This window comes from Lipophrys pholis, assembly GCF_963383615.2.
Source record: "Lipophrys pholis genome assembly, chromosome: 1".
NCBI lineage: Eukaryota > Metazoa > Chordata > Actinopteri > Blenniiformes > Blenniidae > Lipophrys > Lipophrys pholis.
Genome location: NC_137635.1, coordinates 19,560,190 through 19,583,040, shown reverse-complemented (window position 1 = coordinate 19,583,040; position 22,851 = coordinate 19,560,190). Strand labels below are relative to the sequence as shown.

Sequence of the window (22,851 nt, the reverse complement as noted above, 5' to 3'; positions counted from 1 at the left end):
TTATTTCATTATTTTGGAATTGAAAGCTCTACAACAATTGGAGTGGCTGCAAAGATGTTATAAAGAAGATTTCAGAAATTGTCTTCTGGCTCCCAGGGGTGCAAATTGAGGACCATGGGTATACTAAAGAATAATGATGCCAAAAATGTATATAAAACAGCTCAAAGGTTTTATTTTTTAAATCAAATCAACATGCATATGTTTGATATTTTGACCTTAAATGCATCCATTAATACTGTATAAACAATAAACAGTGTATTTATAGATAATATAACGCTAGAAAGGTGTTAGGATGACCCTATGACTCAATAATGTTGCGAGCTGGTTGCTGCGGGTGTGTCACAAAGGGGCCAAAAACAAATTTCTTGGTAGTAGTAACTTCAATAAACAGGAGGTGGTGTTGTCTGTCTTGATAACTTTTGATAATGAACCACAACCCCATGTTAAAATACTGATAATATATGCATTCAGGTTATAGCATGAATTAATTAAATTGATTCACTGGCTTAAATTAAAAAAACAACATTTGGGTTTGTGTTGCTTGCTAATCATTGTTTTCAATGAATTTTCTATACATTTTGCATGCTGCATGTATTAAATTCATTCAAACCACGTACCTGCTTGAAAGGTGTGCAGTTTATTTTTTGATTTGAGGAGAAATTATTTATATTACAATCAGCCACAGACTTTCTTCTACAACAACAGTGACATAGATCCATCACTGTAAAACTAATTGATCACACACGACCCCCCCCCCAAAAAAACCCCCTTTAAACTTCCTAAAAAATAGCAAAAATATTTCATCTACAGTGATTAAACTAAAATGTTAGTTTCCTTTAGTTGTGTCAAGAAGTGAGACAGTCGGCTTTCGTATTGAGGGAAACCGATCCGTCTGTTTTCAAGACATCAAGAGAAGCAATACGCCAAGAAATTTGCACCCGTCTTCAATTATTAACCAGCATTTGTAATGAAAATTCACAAAAATCTTACTCCACTGATTCGTCGTTAATTGTCTTCAACCTCCAGTTTTTTTTTATCATTCCTTGCAAACACACTTAAATTGATCACAACGATATTCAAGTATTCACATAAAAAGCTACTCCAAGTTACTTTAACTTCTCTGTCCCTGTGTCTGGTTCATCTCGCTTATACAGCGTTAATATTTTGCTTTCGTGAAATTGCTTCCATACACTTTTCTCCAAGTGGTAGTCGTGGTTGGCGTAGAAAATGACTTTAGTTTTGACCAGCTTCTCCACGTAGTAGTTGGAGTATTTCTTGTGGTCTTCAGTGATGAATCCGTACGCGTCCACCTGGGAGAGAGAATGACCACAAATATAGACACAATACCAACAAAAAACAGTATTTGCTTTGTGTGGATGTGGACAAGTTAAAGTAACGCTAACTCACAGTGTCGCAGGTATGCAGCGCCAGGAAGAGGGTGAAAGCCCCGTTTGTCGGTCTCACTATTGGCCAGTAGGTACGATTCAGATTCGGTGACTTTAAGAACCTGTGAGCAAAGAGGAGATGCACAAAGCTTTAAACTCAGCAATCCACCTTCCTAACCCGATTTGTCCATATTAAGGTCGCAGCGAGTAAGAGCCTGTCCCAGTTAACGACGACAGTCATTGGTCTTTTCCAGAACTCATTGTCGTCATTTTAATCACTAAACAATTCATCATCGCCACCAGGTAAGAGTCAAAGTGTGGGAGGATGAGCCTCCACCCCAGAAAGATAAATACATAAATACATTTTTGGCCCATCTTAACTTTCACAAATACTGTGGCATCACCAGAGGCTGTGTGGTGGAAGGGAGGTATATTCCCTTCCACAGAGAACCAGTAAATGGCAAAATGGCGGCCAAAGGGGACTACAGCACCCAGAAGGCATTGCAGCCACACCGGAGGCTGGCAGGTGCCCATGATTGGGGTGGAGTGAAGAGGAAGTGTTGGAAGGGAGAGGGGAGAGCTGGGCTGGAGCGGGGAAAAGCAAGGTCTCTGGACAACCAAGGAAGACGTTTTGGAAAGGACTATTTATGTGGGAGGCTAAGAAAGGATGCTGTAGTTTGAAAGCCTGGATTTGAGTTAAGATCTTTCTGTTTTCTTTTGGATTAAGTGCCCAGTACGGGACGAAATAAAGCCTGGATCTTTTGTTTGAAAACCAGAACTGTCTCGGTGTCGTTGGTCTCCCGTCCCTGTCATCTGCAGCTAGGGACATCCCCTGGTGACGCTACATATGGTGGAGAATGCGGGCATTTGCAGATGAGTAAGGGAGACGTGCTGGGAGAAGTGACTCGACGGTTTGCCGGACTACAAACCCACGACAGCATCATGGAGGACCTCCTGAAGGTATTGGTAACCACTCAGCAAGCCCAAACTGAAAGCAACCGCGCCCTGCTACAGCAGCAAATCAGGGCCAACCAGCTGAAGGAGGAAGAGATGAAACGCTCAACCGAGGCCAACCCACCGGTGGGGGATTACCTTTCTAAGTTGGGGCACGGTGATGACATAGAAGCCTATCTGCATGCTTTTGAAAGTACAGCTACAAGGGAGGGGTGGCTCAAAAACAAGTGGGTTGGACTCCTGGCTCCCTTTCTGTCTGGTGAGGCTTTGCAAGCATTCAAGGATGTTGGAGACAGTATAAACAGTGACTACGACAAGCTGAAAGCAGAAGTTTTAAGCCGCTATGGCCTTACCACAGCGGGTCATGCACAACGTTATCACAGTTGGAATTTTTTGAAAGATGTGTCCCCACGTGTTCAGATGCATGAGTTGGGACGAGTGGCAAGAAGATGGTTAGAGCCAGACAAGAGCACTGCTGCAGCCATCGTGGAAAAAGTGGTGGTGGATAAATACTTACGATCCCTCCCCTATGAAATGAAAATGGTCATCAGCCACCAAAAATTGAAATCCGCTGCTGAATTGGTGGAAGCTGTCGAACAGTACCAAGCCGCCGCCGAAATGCTAAGCTCCTCCCGGAGGGCAGTCCCAGGTCCCAGCTATCCCCGGGCCGGCCCCACAAAGCCACTAGAACCCAGGGTGGTAGATAATCTCTCTCAGGCTCAACCAAAGCGGACAGAGAGGCCAGCATTCCGTCAACCACAGAATGTGGAACCCCGTACATGCTATCGTTGCGGGGAGGTGGGCCATATATCCTGGAACTGTAGGAACAGTGATCAGCCAATGCCCACCGCTGAATCAACCGGGAGCCATATGTCTCATTTCGCTGCCCTGTTTGGGGAGAATCCTGATCGAAGGCCAACCTGTCCCATCTCGGTCAACCAGGTCGACACAGAGGCCTTGCTTGATACCGGTAGTGCGAGAACCTTGGTACAGGAGGCTATTCTAGGGGCCCACTTCCAAGGCCAGGAGGAAATGATACCAGTGATATGTGTGCATGGAGAAACTCGCCAATATCCCTCCACGGTGGTCACCCTGAAGACAACTAAGGGGGTGTTTCGGGCCAAAGTAGGAGTGGTGAAAGCTCTGCCTGTACCGGTGCTGATAGGCCGAGACTGCCCAGTTTTTTCCTTGCTGTGGAAGGAAAGCCACGGACGGCCCCTGCGAGAATCCAAGAAAAGTAAGTGGAAGCTCGGCAAGCCGCCGCTCCCAACAGCTCATGGTTCTGAACGGTTGTCACCACCCCCTTTGGTAGCTGTTGCCGGGGCAGACGACGCAAGTGATGAAGCCTCTGCGCCAGAAGATGCTGGGCTGCCCCTTAACCCCTTTGAGGATGCCGATGGAGCAGAAGGAGTGGACCGCCCTCCCCTTGAAGGTCAGTTTGGGGTGGCACAGTTGCAGGACCCTGTATTAGCCAATGCCTTAAGAAGTGTCCAAGTAATTGAGGGAAGACTAGAGGGATCCAGACCGAGGCCCTCCTACCCCCATTTTGCCATAAGAAACGTCCTGTTAAATCAAGTGCAACAGCAGAATGGGGATGACGTGGAGCAGTTGTTAGTGCCTCGACCTTATCGTGCAACAGTCCTACAGTTGGCCCATGCCCATGTGCTGGGAGCCCATCTGGGGGTCGCTAAAACTAAGGAGAGGGTGCTACAGTGATTCTTTTGGCCCGGGGTACACAAAGAAATAGAAAATTACTGCCGCAGCTGCCCTGACTGCCAAATGACGGCTCCAAGGCTGCACTACAAGAACCCCTTAATTCCTCTTCCAATCATTGAAACCCCATTTGAAAGAGTTGGAATGGATATTGTGGGCCCCCTCCCAAGAAGTTCGAAGGGCTACCAATACATTCTGGTTATAGTGGATTATGCTACCCGCTACCCGGAGGCTATTCCTTTAAGGCGAGCCACCGCTAAAGCAATAGCCAAGGAGCTGTTCCTTGTGTTTACTCGGGTGGGTCTAGCCAAGGAAATTCTGACGGATCAAGGAAGCCCCTTTATGTCAAGAGTGATGAAAGACCTGTGTACCCTCCTAAAGGTCAAACAAATAAGGACCTCTGTGTACCATCCACAAACAGATGGCCTGGTAGAGAGGTTCAACAAAACTCTCAAATCGCTACTCAAAAAGGCGATCGGCCAAGATGGAAGACACTGGGATCAGTTGCTACCATACTTGATGTTCGCCGTGAGGGAAGTACCCCAAGCGTCCACAGGGTTTTCACCTTTTGAGCTCTTGTACTCACACAAATCCAGGGGGCTACTAGACATTGCAAAAGAGGCCTGGGAACAACAGCCCTGCCCTTATAGGACAGTGATCGAGCATGTGGGAGAAATGCAGGAACGGATGAGAGCAGTGATGCCCGTGGTGAGGGAGTTTATGGAGAAGGCTCAAAAGGAACAGAGTGCGGTATATAATCGCCATGCGCACCCGAGGCAGTTCAAACCAGGGGATAGAGTGTTGGTGTTGATACCAACGGTGGAATGCAAATTCCTCGCTACATGGCAAGGGCCGTTTGAGATAATCGACAAGGTGGGGGAGGCGAATTACAAAGTCCGCCAGCCAGGGAAGCGCAAGGGGGAGCACATATACCATGTGAACCTGTTAAAAAAATGGCATGACCGAGAAGCAATGTTCGCGTCGCAAACCAGAACCGAACAAGCAGAGGGGGTCCGGGAGGAAGTTCCGTTGGGCCCTGACCTGTCACCCCACCAGCTTCAGCAAGTCAGGGAGTTGGTAGACAGGAACCAAGATGTCTTCTCATCCCTGCCCGGTGAAACCCACCTGGTGGAACATGACATCCGAACCTTACCTAGGAAGGTGGTACACCAAAGACCCTACAGAGTGCCAGAGGCCCACAGAAAGATAATAGATGAGGAGGTCGAGAAAATGCTGAAACTGGACATCATTGAAGAATCAAAAAGTGCCTGGTCCAGTCCTATTGTTTTAGTCAGCAAGCCGGATGGGTCCATCCGGTTTTGCAATGATTTCAGAAAACTCAATGAGGTGTCTGAGTTTGATGCTTACCCCATGCCCAGAGTAGACGAACTCATTGAAGGCCTTGGGAATGCTCGTTTTATAACTACCTTAGACCTCACCAAGGGCTACTGGCAGGTACCAATGTCCGGAAAAGCGAAGGAAAAAACGGCATTTGCAGCCTGTGGACGGTTATGGCAGTACAAAAAACTCCTCTTTGGACTCTGTGGAACCCCAGCTACATTCCAACGCTTAATGGACCTGGTTCTGAGGCCTCATAGGCAATATGCTACAGCCTATTTAGACGATGTGGTCATTCAAAGTGAGACGTGGGAAGATCACCTACCGAGGGTACAAATGGTACTTGATGACTTAAGGCAAGCGGGACTGACCGCTAACCCAAAAAAATGCAAATTAGCCTTCAATGAAACCAACTATTTGGGATACACCATTGGAAGAGGTCTGGTCAAACCACAGGACGCCAAGCTCAAGGCCATCCAGGAGTGGCCAAAACCGGTCACGAAGAAACAGGTGAGATCCTTCCTGGGCCTTGCCAACTACTACCGAAGATTTATTCCACACTTTTCGGCCATAGCCTCTCCCCTCACTGACCTGACTTCCAAGAAACAATCCACAATGGTGCGGTGGAACCCGGCTGCCAACGAAGCATTTGTGAAGTTAAAGCAGGCACTCTGTTCCCATCCAGTCCTAACTGCCCCGAACTTTAACAGAGACTTTGTGGTCCAGGCAGATGCCTCTGAGGTGGGTCTCGGAGCCGTGTTGTCCCAAGTCCATACGGGTGAGGAACATCCAGTCATGTACTTGAGTAGGAAGTTGTTGCCCAGAGAGAAGAACTACTCAACAGTGGAGAAGGAAGGTTTGGCGATAAAATGGGCATTGGACACGCTAAAATACTATCTGTTGGGACAAAAGTTCACCCTTGTGACGGACCACTCGCCCCTGCAATGGATGGCTAAAAATAAGGAAACAAATAGCCGGGTTGCTAGATGGTTCTTGACTCTCCAACCTTATCAGTTTTCTCTTCTCCATAGGCCTGGACGAAGCCATGGGAATGCAGATGCCTTATCTCGACAAGATGCCTTCTGCTCATGGGGCCCCCTGCCGAGGGCGTCAGGGCCGAGAGGGGGGATGTGTGGCATCACCAGAGGCTGTGTGGTGGAAGTGGAAGGGAGGTACATTCCCTTCCACAGAGAACCAGTAAATGGCAAAATGCCGGCTAAAGGGGACTACAGCACCCAGAAGGCATTGCAGCCACACCGGAGGCTGGCAGGTGCCCATGATTGGGGTGGAGTGAAGAGGAAGTGTTGGAAGGGAGAAGGGGGAGAGCTGGGCTGGAGCTGGGAAAAGCAAGGTCTCTGGACAACCAAGGAAGACGTTTTGGAAAGGACTATTTATGTGGGAGGCTAAGAAAGGATGCTGTAGTTTGAAAGCCTGGATTTGAGTTAAGATCTTTCTGTTTTCTTTTGGATTAACTGCCCGGTACGGGAAGAAATAAAGCCTGGATCTTTTGTTTGAAAACCAGAACTGTCTCGGTGTCGTTGGTCTCCCGTCCCTGTCATCTGCAGCTAGGGACATCCCCTGGTGACGCTACAATACTTTGTCAAAAAGTAATAAAATATATAATCTTTTATTTTAGATACTGGGATCCGTCGGCAACTACTGTGCTGTTTAGATGCTTTAAATATGTGGTGAGTCTTTATTTACAGTCTGTCATCGCAGTTACACTTAATCAGTTATCATTTTTAATTTCTCATCATTGCACTGCTAATGATGTCAGTTCTAAAAATGAAGTAACAGTTTATCCCTAAATTCTTTTCTTTTTGGAAAAAAATATAGGCTCGGACTCTCACATATCACATTTTTGTTGTTGTTAGATATCCCCCCCCAAAAAAAGTGATTTTATTCAGGCTTCAGCTGATATGCTGTATATTGCTAATATGTTAAAGGATTTATTGCATTCGAAAGGACCAAACTTATTCTGTTCTTGGCTGTTGCAAATGGACAAATGCCCTTAAAAAAAAAAAGATTTAATCTTTTCTTGCTTATCTTCGAGTTAGAAATACTCTGGATATATATATCCCTTCATTGCTCGTTTGAGACTGTGACAAGAAGCTCACCTGTTCCTGATGTATCGGAGGAAGTCCTGGTGGAGAACATAGAAGCGGCTCTCGTTGTATTGCCCCGAATAGTATTGTCTTGGCCTGGAGAGTTAAGACACAGTAGATAAACACAATGGCAGGGATTTGTCTGCCAGTTCTATTTACTGTTGCTGTCAGATGTTCCTTTGTGACTCAGGTAGTTAGTAACTTTTCCACCAGTTTGCATGTCAAAGTGTCTTTTTGCAAGTTGCATCAGACGGTGGATAAATGTGACTGATCACGTGAATTACTTGTACTGAAGTGGTAAGACGAGATAATAAAAGTAAAGTCCAACATTGTTTGCCATATTCACACTGTTTTTGCTCAAAGGTCTTATTGAATAAACTAAATGGAGCCAATTCAACACATGCAAACACTTATTGATCTTCAGAAATGCATACTTGGATGAAATATGTACATTCACACATGCAGTGTATTGCACCTAAAAACAGCAATATTCTGTAAACATGATATATTGATATTTACTCTCTGTTGCGGTATGGGCCAGCGGAAACTTTTTGATCTTTAAGAAGACCTTCGAGCCACTGGTAGTCCCTCATGGCCTCAGGGATTACCACATACTTTATGCCCTGAGAAAGAAAGAGAAAATGACAGAATTTATGCCAGTTTGTCAGGAATATTAAAAATATAAATACTGTTTGGCTTCAGTACCTCATCGTGGGGGGCGGCTTTGTACCCGTACTTCTTAAGCAGATACAGCGAGGAGGTGATGGAGTGGGCCGTGTGAACGTACACCGATGTCCTGTTTCCTACGTCCTCCTCGTAGCCCTTAGTGATTGCCCCGTTCATCCTGTCACACATGAAAACAGGAGACTTTTCACATGTTTAATTAGAATTTAGCTCAGCGCGTAAGGCAGTGGATCCCAAACGTCTGCAGCTTATTGATTTCAGGTTCTAAAATGAATCCACTGCGCATGGGGGGAAATGCGTTTGATGAGCACTTGCAACCCTTCTTCTTCTTCTTCTTCTTCTTCTTTTGGGTTTAACGGCAGTTCACATCCATAAAATTGCATTACCGCCACTTACTGGTTCTAGCGACCTGCTTTGTTTCCCACTGCTCTTGTCGTCCCTGATGACTGTTTCCCTATCTCTTTTATCTGCAGCTTTTTCATCCCTGATGACTGTTGGCCTTCTCCTTCTTCCTTATTTGGGCTTAGCGGTAGTTAGCAGCTGTGACGTTGCATTACCGCCATCTGCTGGTTCGAGCTAGTCTATGCAAATCCCCCCCTCCTCGTCTCCCAGCCATGGCCTGCTCCCTGTCTGTTTTAAATAGGTCATCTGCAGTGGCTCTGCCAGGAACATGTTTGCAGAAAAGCAAATCCTCCTTTGTCTCATCTGCATCTATGAATCGGACATCAGTTATCAGTAGCAATCTTTTTTTATTGCCACTGGCTTCGTCCATCTGCAAAGAAAAACAGCTGTCACGCACCTCATCAGTAAGCTGCTCATAAAAGTTCCTGCCAATGGTTTTATTTGACTAAGGAATATCCCGGAGTTTCTTGGCTGCTGTGTCATGGATCATGGTGGAAACCGTGTGAATAGCACAGGAACGTATCACTCCCTCTGCAACTGCGTGCGACTTTTTACACCGTGCCACTTTGTAGGCAAAGACACATCGTTGAGCGCGGGAGTTTACGAGTTTTCATCTGGAAAAAGTCAACTGACTTGTCTTTGTGCTCCGGAAGTTTTGTCTCCAAGTGGCATCTTGGCTTGCGCGGCTTCAAACTGTCACAAAGTACAACACACTACACCCTCTCCTCATCGCCCGCCATTGTGCCGGTGAAGCCAAAGGCAAGATATGCTTGGTCATATTTTCTACTCTTTGGTTTGGAAGGAAGTTGGTTTGGAACCATATTAGGCAATGCTTCCTTCTCTGCTTTGCGTTTACGCCGGAGCCCAGTCAAAAACCTGTCCATTACCAAATTAGATGTTTGAGGTAACACTACATACAGAAATCTACAGAATGCCTGATGAGAGCATTTGTGTGACATTAGCAAGAAGTCATTTGAAGTATTATCTACCCTCCATGCAGCTCTCATCCTCCAGTCAGTCCTGATTATCCAGTCTGACCAGAAACCCCCCCCCCCCCCCCCCCCCCCCCCATCTCAGCCTGGTCAGGAGAAGTTTAGGCTTTGGAGGAATGCAAGTTGAAGGAAGCACAGAATGCAAGAATACCGGAAAATCCAATCAACATGAACTTTGTTCAATCGTCCAAAAAGTTCTGCAGACTTCGACCCCAGTTACATTTACACAGCAATAATGCCCGTGGTAAAAGTTTGGCATCTGCGTTAAATAGACATTGTGGGTGTTACTTTAATAACACACAGCTATAAAATAACATTGCTGGTGTTATTCATTTTTTTTTTTTAACATTTTCAGGTAGTCAAACTGGAGTGTTGATTAGCTGGCGTCCAAATAAGCCACATCTGCAAAATGAGAATCTTTGTTGCCAGCGCCATTTTTTTTCACGGGGTGTTAAATTGACACAGGTATTTTTTTAATCTGTAACAAGAGATTACGATTCGTCCAAGGCTCTCCCTTTGAGGGGAAAGACGCCACACAGTAAACACTTACGTGGCCTCTGCAGCCTCAGCAGCTGCAATGCAGAAGGTCGCGTGATGCACTATGTTGTTTTTGGAGGTTTATTGCGTAGCAGGTGTGCTCTTACCGGAAAACGTAATCATGTGCATCAATCTCTTCACCCATTCTGGAGCCATTTAGGATCCCCGAGGTCCCCACCACGGCGCAGCGGATGCAGCCATCACCGCCTTGTTTTGGGACGAGTAGGGGCTCATTTGGCTTCGGAATGTGTTTGAATGAGGCTATAACATCTGTGGACAGGAGTAAACACACAGTTCCACAATCTACATTTGCTGAAGAGTAATACGCTGTTGCCTCAGAGCTACTACGGTTGATGATGACCATGAACGAGGCCGTTAAAGAGTGAGAATTGTACCACTGTTTAAAACGGTGTCCTTAAAGTACAAGTCGAGCCCAGGAGCACTGTGATGCTAAATCCCTTTTCACTGGAGGATATCTACAAGTTTGGCAAATGTTCTTCGCTCGTGGAAAACACTCAGAAAACTTTCCATGTGATATTCCACACACACACATGTGGAAGCTGATCTACCCTATCAGCTCCATTCTAGTCCATCATAGGTTCCATTGAGAAAACCCACCATCATACTTGTAACCCATGAAGCCAAAAGGATTGTTGAAATGTGAGAGCCGGTTCCATTCGCTCATGTTGAAGTTGTCTTTGTGGAGATACAAACGGATGTTGGGGAGGAAATTCTTCCTGAAATGCTCGTCTTTTGTGTTTCGCAGACTCTGGGCACAGGTCTGAAAGTGACGAAGGCAGATCACAACAAACAGAAATGAACATATTTGGCGTAGCATTTTGCGTCTGGACATTTACAATCACCGATAAAAAAATTATTGTTTTGTAGAATAACGTTACGTCAACCAAGAGGAATGCATTGAAATCACCTTTAGGAATTTAACGTGTCCTAAAAGCCTGAGGGTCATTTGTTAATTGTATTGTCTGCTGTGACTTCAACCAGTCCTGCACGTCAGTGAAAGCATCAAAGAGGAAACTTGTTTACAGGGCGGGAACTGTGGTCACATATTAAAGAGTTTCACCATGTAGGATTTGTCAGAAATCTTAATTATACCTATAGTCTTCACAGAATACAGAGTTTGTAATTAATGAAATTCATTTGTAATTGTGTGATCGTATGATATCTGTCAATGGAAAAATAATGGCGCGAGAAACATTCACAACTCGGCAGGAAGCTTTAGCCGGAAAGTGACCGTTTTGTACGATATTTGAATGTTGTAACTTCATACTAACTTTCAAGACTTAACTTCTATAAATTTCCTTCTGTACCTGAGGATTCACATTTTGAATTTAGGTCATACAAAGGCACATAAATACTAAAAGCACAGCTATGAAGCGACACGGAGGAGCCAGGTTCACACACTAATGGTTAAATAAAACTCATTTACTGGATATATTTACATGAATGCTGATTGTTGTATTTGCAGCGGTGGAGACAAGATTTTTAGACATTTTATTTATTGTATTAATAGATTTGCAGATCCTCTATCACCCGACAGGGAGCGCAGCAGCCCCTTTCCCAATAGTCTTATGTGATATTGGTTTAAAAGAAACCTTAAATAGCATGAGAACATGAATACATGTATTTACAATTGGGTGAATAAGATAATTGACAAATAAAGTTGGTTTAAAATAGCTCCCAAAAATATGCAATGGGGAGTTTTAAAACAATCATGGGCAAAAAGTCATACATAGCCATTTTGCAAATACTGACAGGCTGCAAAGTCTGTTTAACAGGTTTTTGTGCATGAGAATGCAGCCACTCATTTAATAGGTTATACTCGTCAAACGGGCTTTAAACCAGAGCAAAAGTTTCCCCATACTTCAAACAAAAGGTGCAAAACAGCTGCGTATTTAGGAAACACCTTCTGTGGTTTCGCATCACAGTGAGCAAACACGACAATTAAACTAAACCAAATAATCAATTCGATCAAATGGAAATGCTGAAAGGACGAGAATGACTTTCTTTGGACTTTTAAATCTTTTCTTTTTAAACGAAATATCAACAAAGTAAAAATGCAACCGAGTTATTATTATTTTTGAAGTACGTTATAGACCAAATTAATGAAATCACGCACATGATTTGTTCTGGGCGCAGTCGAATGTTGGATTCATCAAAAGCAAATTACATGTATTCCTACTTATTTGTATTTTTTTTAAATAAAAAATCAAGAAAATCAAACCAACACACAGGCTTACGCGTTTTATGCTTTCATCCAGCTTCTATCTGATCCTGAGGATGACTTACTGTTGGTCGAGGTGGAGCATCCTGGTTATAAATGTCCTCAAAGTCCCACACAGGGAGCTTCTTGAAGGACTTGACGCTGAGGATGGGCATGGGGGTCTCCTGCTCACGTGCAGGAGTGGTCTTCTGCTGTTTCTTGGGCTTTGCTTCACTGTGTGTTTTCTTCACTGGACCTGCGTCAGTGCGCGCGGCAGAGGATCCAGTAAGGTTCCCCTCAACATTGCCTTCGTTCTTACGGCTGTGAATAATCACCAGGATCAAAAAGTAGAAATTATTAATACTTCTTATTATTATTATTATAATAATAAAAAAAAAAAGTTTAACTCCAAAGAGAAAACGCACCTTACCTGATGTCTTCTGACAGATATGTCCATGATAACATAAGGAGCACCAAGCTGACTGTTAAGATAATTAACAAATAGGATTTCATTTTGCATTTTAAAAAGTGGAATACCCTGGACCCCATTTCTGAAAGAAAAAAAAAAGATTTTTCTTTTTTTAACCAATCAAAACGCAAACAAGTGTTTGTTCTCCTCTCTGTGACTTGTAGTGACTTGAAATTCACCTGAAGTGAAGTGACCTGTGGGGATGGGCCACAACCCACGGATATGTTTGAGCCCAACTCAGAGAGGGGCGCGCACAGTGATGTAGTTGTTAAAGCTCTGTCTTGTCATGACGTCACTGATTTGAGGCTCGGTCCCTTTTGTGCATGACTGTCTGCACGCGGGGCAATGGAGCAGTGGTTGGCGCTCTCATCTCACAGCAAGAAGGTCACGGGTTGCGAAACCAGCCGGGCAGTTCTGGGGTTGAGTTTGCGTGCTCTCACCATGTATTCTCAGATTTCTGCGTCACCTGGTTTCCTCTCACTGTAAATCAGTAACGATATATTCTCAATTTATCCATTCATTAATATTTATACATGAAGTTGTGATACTTTAATTTTCTTGCTACAGTCCAAAAACACATGTTTGAGACTAATTAGTGACTTTAAAAACAAAAAGGTCTTTTTCTGTTTGTCCTGTGATTTACCAGTCACCTGTCGGCTGGGATCAGCTCCGGCATCTACCAGTCCTGAGTTAAACTAAAAAAGAATAGCTGGATGGATGAAACACTGCACGAAACAAATCCAATGTTTTACAGATAATAATATCTTCCATCGGATGGCGTGCGTTCAATACACTCTATACTCACCAGACTCGTGTTAAAGGGGACATATCATGCTAAATCCACTTTTTTAGCCCTTAAATGCATTTTGTTGTATATTTAGAGTGTTTAGAAGTACAGAAAAGTTCAAAGTAGTCTCTTCAGGTGCTCCGTTGATATCTTTATATTCTGTTTTGGTCATATTTTGCGATCGGTTTCGATTTTTCTATTCTCTATTACGTTTTTTGAACAATGACGTCACAGTATTCTCAGCGGAACTGCCAAATTAGGACATCGACATTTCGAGCAATCCGCCATTTTTGTTTCTCGCTGCGATTTTGTAGTCCAACCGAAGTTACGAGAGGATAAGTCGAAATGTTCGGTTGTTGGATGTAGTCACCCACAAGTTTCGTTACACCGTCTCCCAGCATCAGAACCTTTTCGAAGTGCCTGGTTGAGTTTTATTTTTCACAGAAATGTACCCACATCTGTGGGTAAGGTCATTTTTGTGTGCGCGAATCACTTTAAGGACAACTGCTTCAGCAACCTCCGCCAGTATAAAGAAGGATTTGCCGAAAGACTTGGTCTGATTGAGCGGTCAGTTCCTTCTATCTATGGAGACGACGAACAGAGCACTTCGGTAAGCTGTATATAACGCTAAAAAGTGTGATGATAAGACGTCCCTGTCATTGTTTTGTTAGCATTAGCAGTTGCACCGTCTTCATATGTTAGCGCTGTGTGCTCGTTTTAGATTATAATGTAACTTCTGTGTTAAATAGTCGTTGTAATACAGGCAGTATTGTAGTAGTGGGCATGGATGGAGAAGTTAGTGTAAATATAGTAACACACCATTGCGTTACATCCATATGAAGACGTTGTTCTGTAGGTGCATCATCGTCATTTTCATCTCGCTCCGCCGGGTCCGACTCTGGCTCCAACATGTATGGCTGGATGGACAAATCTTCCCTTGTTGACATTTTGTAAATAATGTGTGAATATAAAGTTTCTGCGCCGCTAGATAATTGTATCTGTTCTATCAAACTACAAAGATGGCCGAACAGGGTGACGTTGAACCGAGTGTCACCTCTGCAACCTGGAGAGGAGGCGGGGTATGAAGTGTCTCATTTGCATTTGAAGAGACCGCCCCAAAACGAGTTGCTCTCAGAAGCGCATCAGAAAAGGGGTTGAAAAGGGGCCTGTGGAGCTCTAATAATGAGGAATTCAGACCCAAGCATTGCAGTTTCGCGTTGTATAGACCACAACTGTATGATTTATATGTAAAAAGGAAGGATTTAAAAGCATGATATGTCTCCTTTAAAGCCTTCACGTCATCCACCAGTTTACTCAAAATCATTTGAAGTTGAATCTTTTGCATCATGTTTATTTGAAATGGGCAAAATATCCACTTATGAAATACCGGTTCAATTCAAGCTGCTAAACATGGAAGCTTATTATAAGAAAAATAACAAAAAGGTGAAACTTCACACTTTGTCGGAACATTTTGTGGCAGGTTGATGAAAGTGCAATATTCTCCATTTGTCAGTGTGGATCAGCCTAGCCTTATATAAATACAGCCATCAAAGGTTGTGTCCACATACTGCAACCACACCTGCAGGATGTTTTCTTATGGAGAGAGAGAGAGAGAGAGAGAGAGAGAGAGAGAGAGAGAGAGAGAGAGAGAGATAGAATAGAATAGTTCTTTATTGCCAGTAGACAGAGCTCCATGGTGGAGCAGTGGTGAGTGGTCTTGTCACAATGAGAAAATCATGGGTTCAATTACCACCTGGGTTGGCATTAATACCCATTGGAGTCCGTTCTTAACTTTTCCAACACCATATCTTGTCAGGATGACACTCTGCCAGTGTTATTTTCAACATTGCCTTTTAACACCAGTGTAATGTTAATGTCACACCAAGTAGCATTGAATATCAACAATAACGCGTGTCAAGTCAACAGAAAATGGAGGTCAGTCTTTTAACACTTGAGGAAATGTGACTTTAACACCAGCTCGTGTGGACACACATAGACACTTTTGTGATGTTAAAGTGAACAATATGGTAGGTGTTAAATCAACAAAGGCAATTTTTACTATGAAGGTTTGGATTCCTGAATAAAATCATTTTCTTTTTGCTCAAGGAATAGATGTTTGTGTCTTGAGTGGTCTACTGTGATCAATTTTGCTGGAACAAAAAAAACCAACAAAAAACCAACCCCAAAACTATACCCTTTAATTATTTTTGACCATATTTGGGACTGTGTCAATAAACAGGGTGCACGTGCTTGAAACCTTCCATTGCTTTGATTACATATTGTGTCATTAAGTTCTCGGGAACTTGTGCTTATTTAGATTTCCAACTTTTGTCCCCGGGAGGCCTCGCACTGGGTCAAGAAAAGCTGTGGGCCCCGTCTCCAATACAGCCAGGAAGGAAGGAGGTAATTTGTAATCTCTGTTCGAGAAGTCAGAAAATCTCTTATTGTGGTTTTCTTCGCTATCAAAATCTAATCTGATAATCTCGGAGCAGACTCCTTGTGATAGACGCTGCCCACCAGATGGGGTTCCCCTTCCCAGGTTTGAATCCACTGCTTTAACTGGATCTGCCACAAGGTGTCAGTGTAACACAACAAGACGACTGCTCTGCGGCCAACTCCAACAAAAACCTTTCCACCATCACTCAGGAACTACAGGCGAGGGAAAACTGAAAAACTGGCCTTTTTTTTTAAAGATAGATAGACTGACATATTTGTAAAAACTGTATTTAAATTAGCTGGATTACTTGTCATGAAGTCTCCATATGTGATGCATACAAGTCTCATAACACTTTAGCACCTAAATCCAGATAAAACTAAAGAAGAAAGTTGATTTTGATAACTTATATTATTATTAGACATTTGTATTATTATATAATGTTCAATGTGCAGCCATGACAACAGATGTACTGTGGAAATGCAGAGAGGAAAAATAAATTGAATCTGTGGAGTCGTGGGAAGCAAGCGTTATAAAATGCACATGTGCATTGAATGGAAAAATGCAAAAGTGCACTGTACAATACAGCTAAATGACTACTAACGTAATCGCTTACCTGTCAAGACTGGCAGGCTGTTACCTCTTACTTTTGACCTCTCTGATCCTTTGATCATACCTGTTAAACAGGGTTTATGTGTCTCATCGCTCTAAGTGTTGGGTAGAATACTGCTTTTTGAGTCTTTTGAGTAGCAAAAGTACCTTTTTGAACATCCTGAGATGAGATATTATATATATTTTGTTGTTCTTGAGCTAAACTCACACAGATCTGTATTAATGAATGTCTATATAACTCATGAGTTAAGTAAGGCAAGGGCTTCCCACCTCATTGCTTTCATCAGTAAAAACACCGGGAATGCATGTGTTTTGTTTTACTGTGTTGATCGGCCGATTTTACTGAACAAATCCAAAACATCAGGTGAACTGTCATCTTCTCCGTCATAACACTAGGCTGGTATAAATCCTATCTGGAGGATGTGAACTTCTGCGCGACAACTGGTCGTTTCAAGTCATAAAGCACAACAAAATTACACGTGGAGTTCCTCAAGGTTCTATCCTGGGGCCACTTCTACTGAACATCCATATGCTGCCACTGGCCAGGATTTTAGACAAAAAATGTGCTATCATAGCTATGCAGATGACACTCGAATTTATATCACTTTCTCATCAGGAGCCTATGGTCCAATGAAAATACTGCCTGAGTGTATTGAGCGTGTCAACCTGTGGAGGTGCCAAAACTTTGTTCAGCTCAGCAAAGACAAAGGTGAAGTCGTAGCATTTGGAACTAAAGTGGATAGATTAATAGTTTGCGCTCTTCTCTAATCGCTGAGATAAAAAAAACTAAAACCAGTGACAGTGTCTGACCAGTCATATTGAAACAATCACAAAGAGAGCTTGTCATCATCCAGAGAATATAGTGAGCTTTAAGGGATTTAGAGAAGTTATTTCATGCATTCCTCTGCAACTTGACTGCTGTAACTACTGTTATCTTCACTGGTCTTCCTAAAAAGAAATCTATCAGACAGCTGATTCAGAATGCTGCTCCTCCAGACGTGACAAACACCAACAGGGTGGACTACATTAGTCCAGTTCTCGCGTCTTTGCACGGGCCTCTTGTCCTACAAAGAATAGATTTCAACATTTTTACTGCTGGCCCACAAATCTCTGAATGGTTTAGGCCCCAAATACATCTCAGATCGTCTGTTCTGTTACGAGCCATCCAGACCTGTCAGGTTGTGTGGAACAAACATGCTTTCTGTTCCCAGAGTCAAAAACAGGCATGAAGAAGCTGAGTTTACTTTTTATGCACCAAATATTTGGAACAAACTATCTGAAAACTGCAGGACTGCTCCGACTCTAAGTTCATTGAAAGCCAGAGTGAATAACTGTTTGCTGCTGGTAAAGACATCATTGATTTTATGTGGCATTGTATCTTTAACTCTTGTATAGTTTTCTCTTCTCTTGTTTTTATCAAGCCGTACATGTATGTGAATGTAAAGCACACCGAGTTGCATTGTTGCTGAAATGTGCTATTCAAATGAAGCTGCCTTGCCTTTTCTGAGAAGAATGCAGTTCTATAGTGAACATATTTGCATGTTTCAGAGACGGAGAGCGATATTAAGACTTCTACAGTGACAACAGGAGACACCTTGAATCATCTGTGACCTCCTCACCGGTCTTGTACAAGCTCAAGGTCAAAGTGGTCATCAGTCAAAAATGCTGAAATGCTTAATTTTTTAGGACATTCCTTTCATGTCTTGTTCTAGTTTTGGACTTGTACTTCTCTTTGTAGCTGTTACAATCTTGAACTTTTCATATTTTCTACCTCGCTGATCATCTCTCCCTCCTTGAAAGACCTTCACAAGCGACATCCTTCGTCTGTGTCGTTTCACTATCTGCTTCATATGAGAACAAGTTTTTAATAATTTTTGTTACATCAGGTGTTCCAGTTTCCTTTTGTTCTTTGAAGAGGCGGATCCGCTGGTTGACCGACTTTTTTCCCACCATGCTCTTCTTTTGCCTTTTCACATTTTCATGAAATCATTTTCTTCACTGTGCTGCATTCTTCACTGAGTGTGTGCAGAGTCACTTTGATCACGATTTGGCAATGCAGGAAGAAAAAATGCAAATAGCCCAGTTAGGTAATCACTTCAAAACTTTGTGTATTCTTTGAGTGACTTGAAAAAGATCCAAAAGGTGTTTTATAAGTTATTTATTTATTTGATGATTCATTTATTTTCCGTGCAACTTGATTTGGACCATATATTTCAGCATGGAGGCATTTTAAAATGCTTCACATTAACATACATAAACCCCGAGACAAATACAGGAGAGGTGGTCAAGAAAGATGAAAACTTACAAAGGGTTCAGTTTACTGAATATAAATGTGTAAAGGTGTCAGCCTTTAAATTATCGCAAGATTCATTTAGCGAGCAAACGTTTCAATGAGGCTTTTCAGGATCAGTTCACTGAATGAAGATGAGCGCAACTGTCTAATCTTTCTTCTTTTGCTCTAAAAACAACTACATTGTCAACCTGATGAAAGTTGTTCTATTCCCAAAGGTTGAGCTCTTCACTTCATTCAGTGTGTTGACAATTCATTCAATGTATAATGTTTGTTTTTAATAAAAACTGTAAAGCCATCCAAGTGATTGCACTGGAAGTGAAGGGACTCCTCATCCAAGATGGTGGTCGTGTTGAACTTCCAACATGTTGAAGAACATGCATGAATGAATGTGTTTTTCTTCTTTTATTGCAGAATCAACAGACTGTTTGTATGTACCTTTGGTACACACATGTGATGCCGCTCTGATTATTCAGGGACTGACAGCACAAACCATCACATTGTGGAGCGTTTTTAGCACACAGGTGTGGAAATAATGTACTGCATAATTCCCAATAGAAGCGCAGTGTGCGAGTGCAAGCCCCGTGGGTGTGCGTCTATTGGGAACATGCATAGTATGAGGCAGCGAGCCGCTCAATTTTTGAAAAAGACGTCTGAAAAAATAACGCACAGCTTTCTCAAAGCCGTCTAGAATGTGTGTAGAGTAGAACCTCGGACGAGGGGACCGTCGTGCACAAAGGAGTTTTAACTGTTAATAATAAGTCTGTGGACTAAAACCAGCCTGCAAAAGGCTCCAATCCAGGCCCCCAAACCACCAAGCAGGGTGGTTAAACAGGATTTATACTATTTATTTTTATTAAATAGTTATCTGAGTACCTCGCTGAGAAGGCTATGTCATCCCCAGTGTATAGAGAGCAAATTTAATGTCTAAGGTTAAACTGATGGAAAATGTACTTTTATGAGTCAGTTCTACATCGTACACAAAGGTTTTCTAGTAAATCCAGTTTTGCCTAATGGAATCCTCTTTAATGACCTGTGTAGTATTCAGCGCACAGAGAAATGTACGTAACTCGAAGCAAAGTGGCGTGTGGTATTGGGATGACGTTTTTATCTGAGTGGGCTGTGAACTAAAATAGACAAGAAGAGGCTCCCTTGCCCCCAGGGCCTGCTGCGCCAAACAACCGGGCACGAACTAAAGAGAAAAGGTTGACTGAAGTACGGTCGTGACGTTGAGACACAGATTCAACTATTTACAGCTTCAATGTGTTTCATCCAATGAAAGGATTTCACATCTGGAAATATGTCCGCAATGTGTTTTTTGCTCGGGGCCTCAGTTCAACCAGTGGCAGGAAAGAGGGTCACACACATCTTGTTGTCTTTTTGACTTTCAAAGCAGTTTGGACAAATATGGAACACATTGTTCCCAAACATAAAATCCCACACTGTAGGGCAGGCTGTCTTCACAATGGAGAGGCTGCTATTTCGAGTCTCATCTCCACCTGTCCACAAAGTGAAGTGACCTCAGGCAAGGAAACAACCTGTTCCTTGTGTTAAATACTTGTGGCGGCTTTAGAGGGCTGTAGGGATGTCAACAACATTTTTAGTTCCACTGTGAATGGTTTCCATAAAGTCTGGGTCCCACATTTAAAATATATTGGACCCACACGGTCTTCTCAGAGTCAGAATCCGTTCATTGTCATTATGCATATGCCTCCATACACACAATGAAATCGCAATAGTTTTCGAAACACAATAAAATCCCACTATAGGATTTCCTAAGCGGGCCTAGCATGCCTACGCACACTCTAGTCTAATATATAATTTGTTTTATGTCTTGTCATGCCCAAGCTGTCAAAAAAACCAAAAACATTTTAGGTCAGGGCTCACATACAACCCAATCTCATCTTAACTGATTGGTAAATTAGTGCCACAATAACCTTTAAATTGTAATTTTTCTGAGTATAAAAAGGTATACACTTTTGCAAATTGAAAACTAATAATTAATATCGAAATTTACTCAATCTCGACATGAAGCCGATTTCAATGCTGCCTTCTGATGCAAAACACAGTGAAAATGTCGTGCAGGCCTGTTTGACACCCCCGATCTACTGTAAAATACCTCACATTTTTACATCTGAAATTCCAACATGTGTTTACGCAAGTCATCTCATCTTGTCCTTGTATTGTTTTTGGATGAAAAATAAGTTTTGAAAAATTTAACTTTTGTCATTTTCTCCAACTTTTTCCACTCTTCCACAGATTTTGCAAGGATTGAACAAAAGTGTAGGCAATAATATGTCAAGTTTTGCAATCACTTCCTGTAATTTGCATATTTCTGGTACATTTGCTGTCAGAGCTCCTTTTGTGATGCTAAAAAACAACACCCACCGTCTTTCCCTTTGGGCAATGTTTCTCAATTCCGGTGAAAAGTGTATACTGCTGTACATATTTCACATGCTTACCTGTCTTCTAATTCTCAAAGCTGGGTAGTTATGTCTCCATGGAGACGGAATCTGTTTATTCCTCACACCAGTAACTGTTTACGTGAAACGACTGACACCAATTTCTGTTCTTATCATCTTAAAATGAATTGTTTTGATATACATAACATATAAATACACATACAGACTTTAATCATCCATCCATCTTTGTCGTAGATCGGGATCAGAAAAACTGTAACTTATAACCTTCAACTTAAGACTCTAAATGTCTTTCCTATATTTCCCTCCGTTCAAACAATATAAAACGAATGCAGCTCATTCACAGGCTCATTCAGTTTATTCGGTGGAAAAGTTGCCACATTATTTTGTCCTGTGTTTCCCTTTGCTCTTTTTCTTTTGTCGTAGTAGTGGTGGAACAATAGAAATGAAAAGCTCCTGCACCTTTAAATATGCTATATTAATATTGCACATTAAGATAGAGAACAGTAAAGCCTCCACTCCTGATTTACAACCTGAGCTCTCCAGATGAAGATCTTTTGTTTGTGAGCGTGCTCAGTGTTGTCCTTTTCCCACCTGAGAGAAAGAAGCATCCTGAAGCAGATTTTAAAGGGCAACACGTGATTTCTAATTTCTCAAACTTAAATCATGTTTCTTGTGGATCTCTGTAGATAAATGTCTCAGCTTTAGTAAAAACAGTGGGGGAACCTTTTACAAAGCACTCATGCTCCCTGTATGTATAAAGTCTGGAAGGCATTAGCTTGAAAAAAGTCTGAAATACTGATAACAATGTAAAACATGTTACCACGTTGTGCCCCGGGGGCCCCTCAGGGCCAAATACAATAGAGCAAAGCTGCTTTGATTATTACTGTTATTTTATTACGGCTCAAAAAGAGGTTACTGTGATTTAAGGGTGTTTTGTCTTTAAATACCTCAAGAGAAAAATGTCGGATTAACTTTCTTGATCTGAATGAATGTTGAACTTTATTTGAGAATTGTCAAAAATGTGAAATGACTGAGAATTTTTTTTTTATTTAACCACATTATCAATAAAGATTTATTTCACGCACTTTCTTAATGCTGTCAAACACAACCAACATCCAAATTCAAAAATGTATCACAAAGCAACATATTACTGCTGTAATAGCATTCCTGAACAGGCTTTTGTGGCTTTACAAGAGGAGCTTGTATTATATATGATAGCTGTAATTATGTATTGACTTACTGCCAATAAAACTCTTTTTTTTATTTTGTATTGACAGTAAGATGATTTTAATGGGACTTAAAAAAATCTGAATTATAATACAATAATAATGTTTGTTATACAGAAAATAACATAAAATCTGCATCAAACTGATATGTGAAGGATTAAAATTTGGATAATTATTCAATATTTGATCGTTTCGATCTGGAATTAGATCCCAAAATTTAACCTAAAACAGCAGAAAAATATACATTTGTACTATTTTCAGGACTAGGAGGAGGACATG

General features: G+C 42.2%; 1 protein-coding gene across 1 annotated transcript; it reads right to left on the bottom strand.

Annotated features, from left to right (window-relative positions):
• Positions 1-148: 148 nt before the first annotated feature.
• Positions 149-12,987, bottom strand: LOC308113866 (alpha-N-acetylgalactosaminide alpha-2,6-sialyltransferase 1-like). The gene is made up of 9 exons (XM_080470394.1): positions 12,762-12,987; positions 12,418-12,652; positions 10,729-10,891; positions 10,218-10,380; positions 8,201-8,339; positions 8,015-8,118; positions 7,508-7,591; positions 1,408-1,507; positions 149-1,310 (listed from the first exon to the last, which is right to left on the bottom strand). Exons 1-9 carry the CDS (start codon positions 12,878-12,880, stop codon positions 1,107-1,109), a joined length of 1,311 nt encoding a protein of 436 aa, XP_080326520.1. The 5' UTR covers positions 12,881-12,987; the 3' UTR covers positions 149-1,106.
• Between the last annotated feature and the right edge of the window lie 9,864 nt (positions 12,988-22,851).

What these genes read in the sequence shown, in the direction of transcription:
- LOC308113866 (XM_080470394.1), bottom strand. Translation starts at nt 12,880, where the DNA reads ATGGGGTCCAGGGTATTCCACTTTTTAAAATGCAAAATGAAATCCTAT. An exon ending in TATCTGTCAGAAGACATCAG is followed by an intron (nt 12,653 to 12,761) that starts GTAAGGTGCGTT and finishes GATTATTCACAG; the next exon opens with CCGTAAGAACGAAGGCAATG. An exon ending in ATGCTCCACCTCGACCAACA is followed by an intron (nt 10,892 to 12,417) that starts GTAAGTCATCCT and finishes CGTCACTTTCAG; the next exon opens with ACCTGTGCCCAGAGTCTGCG.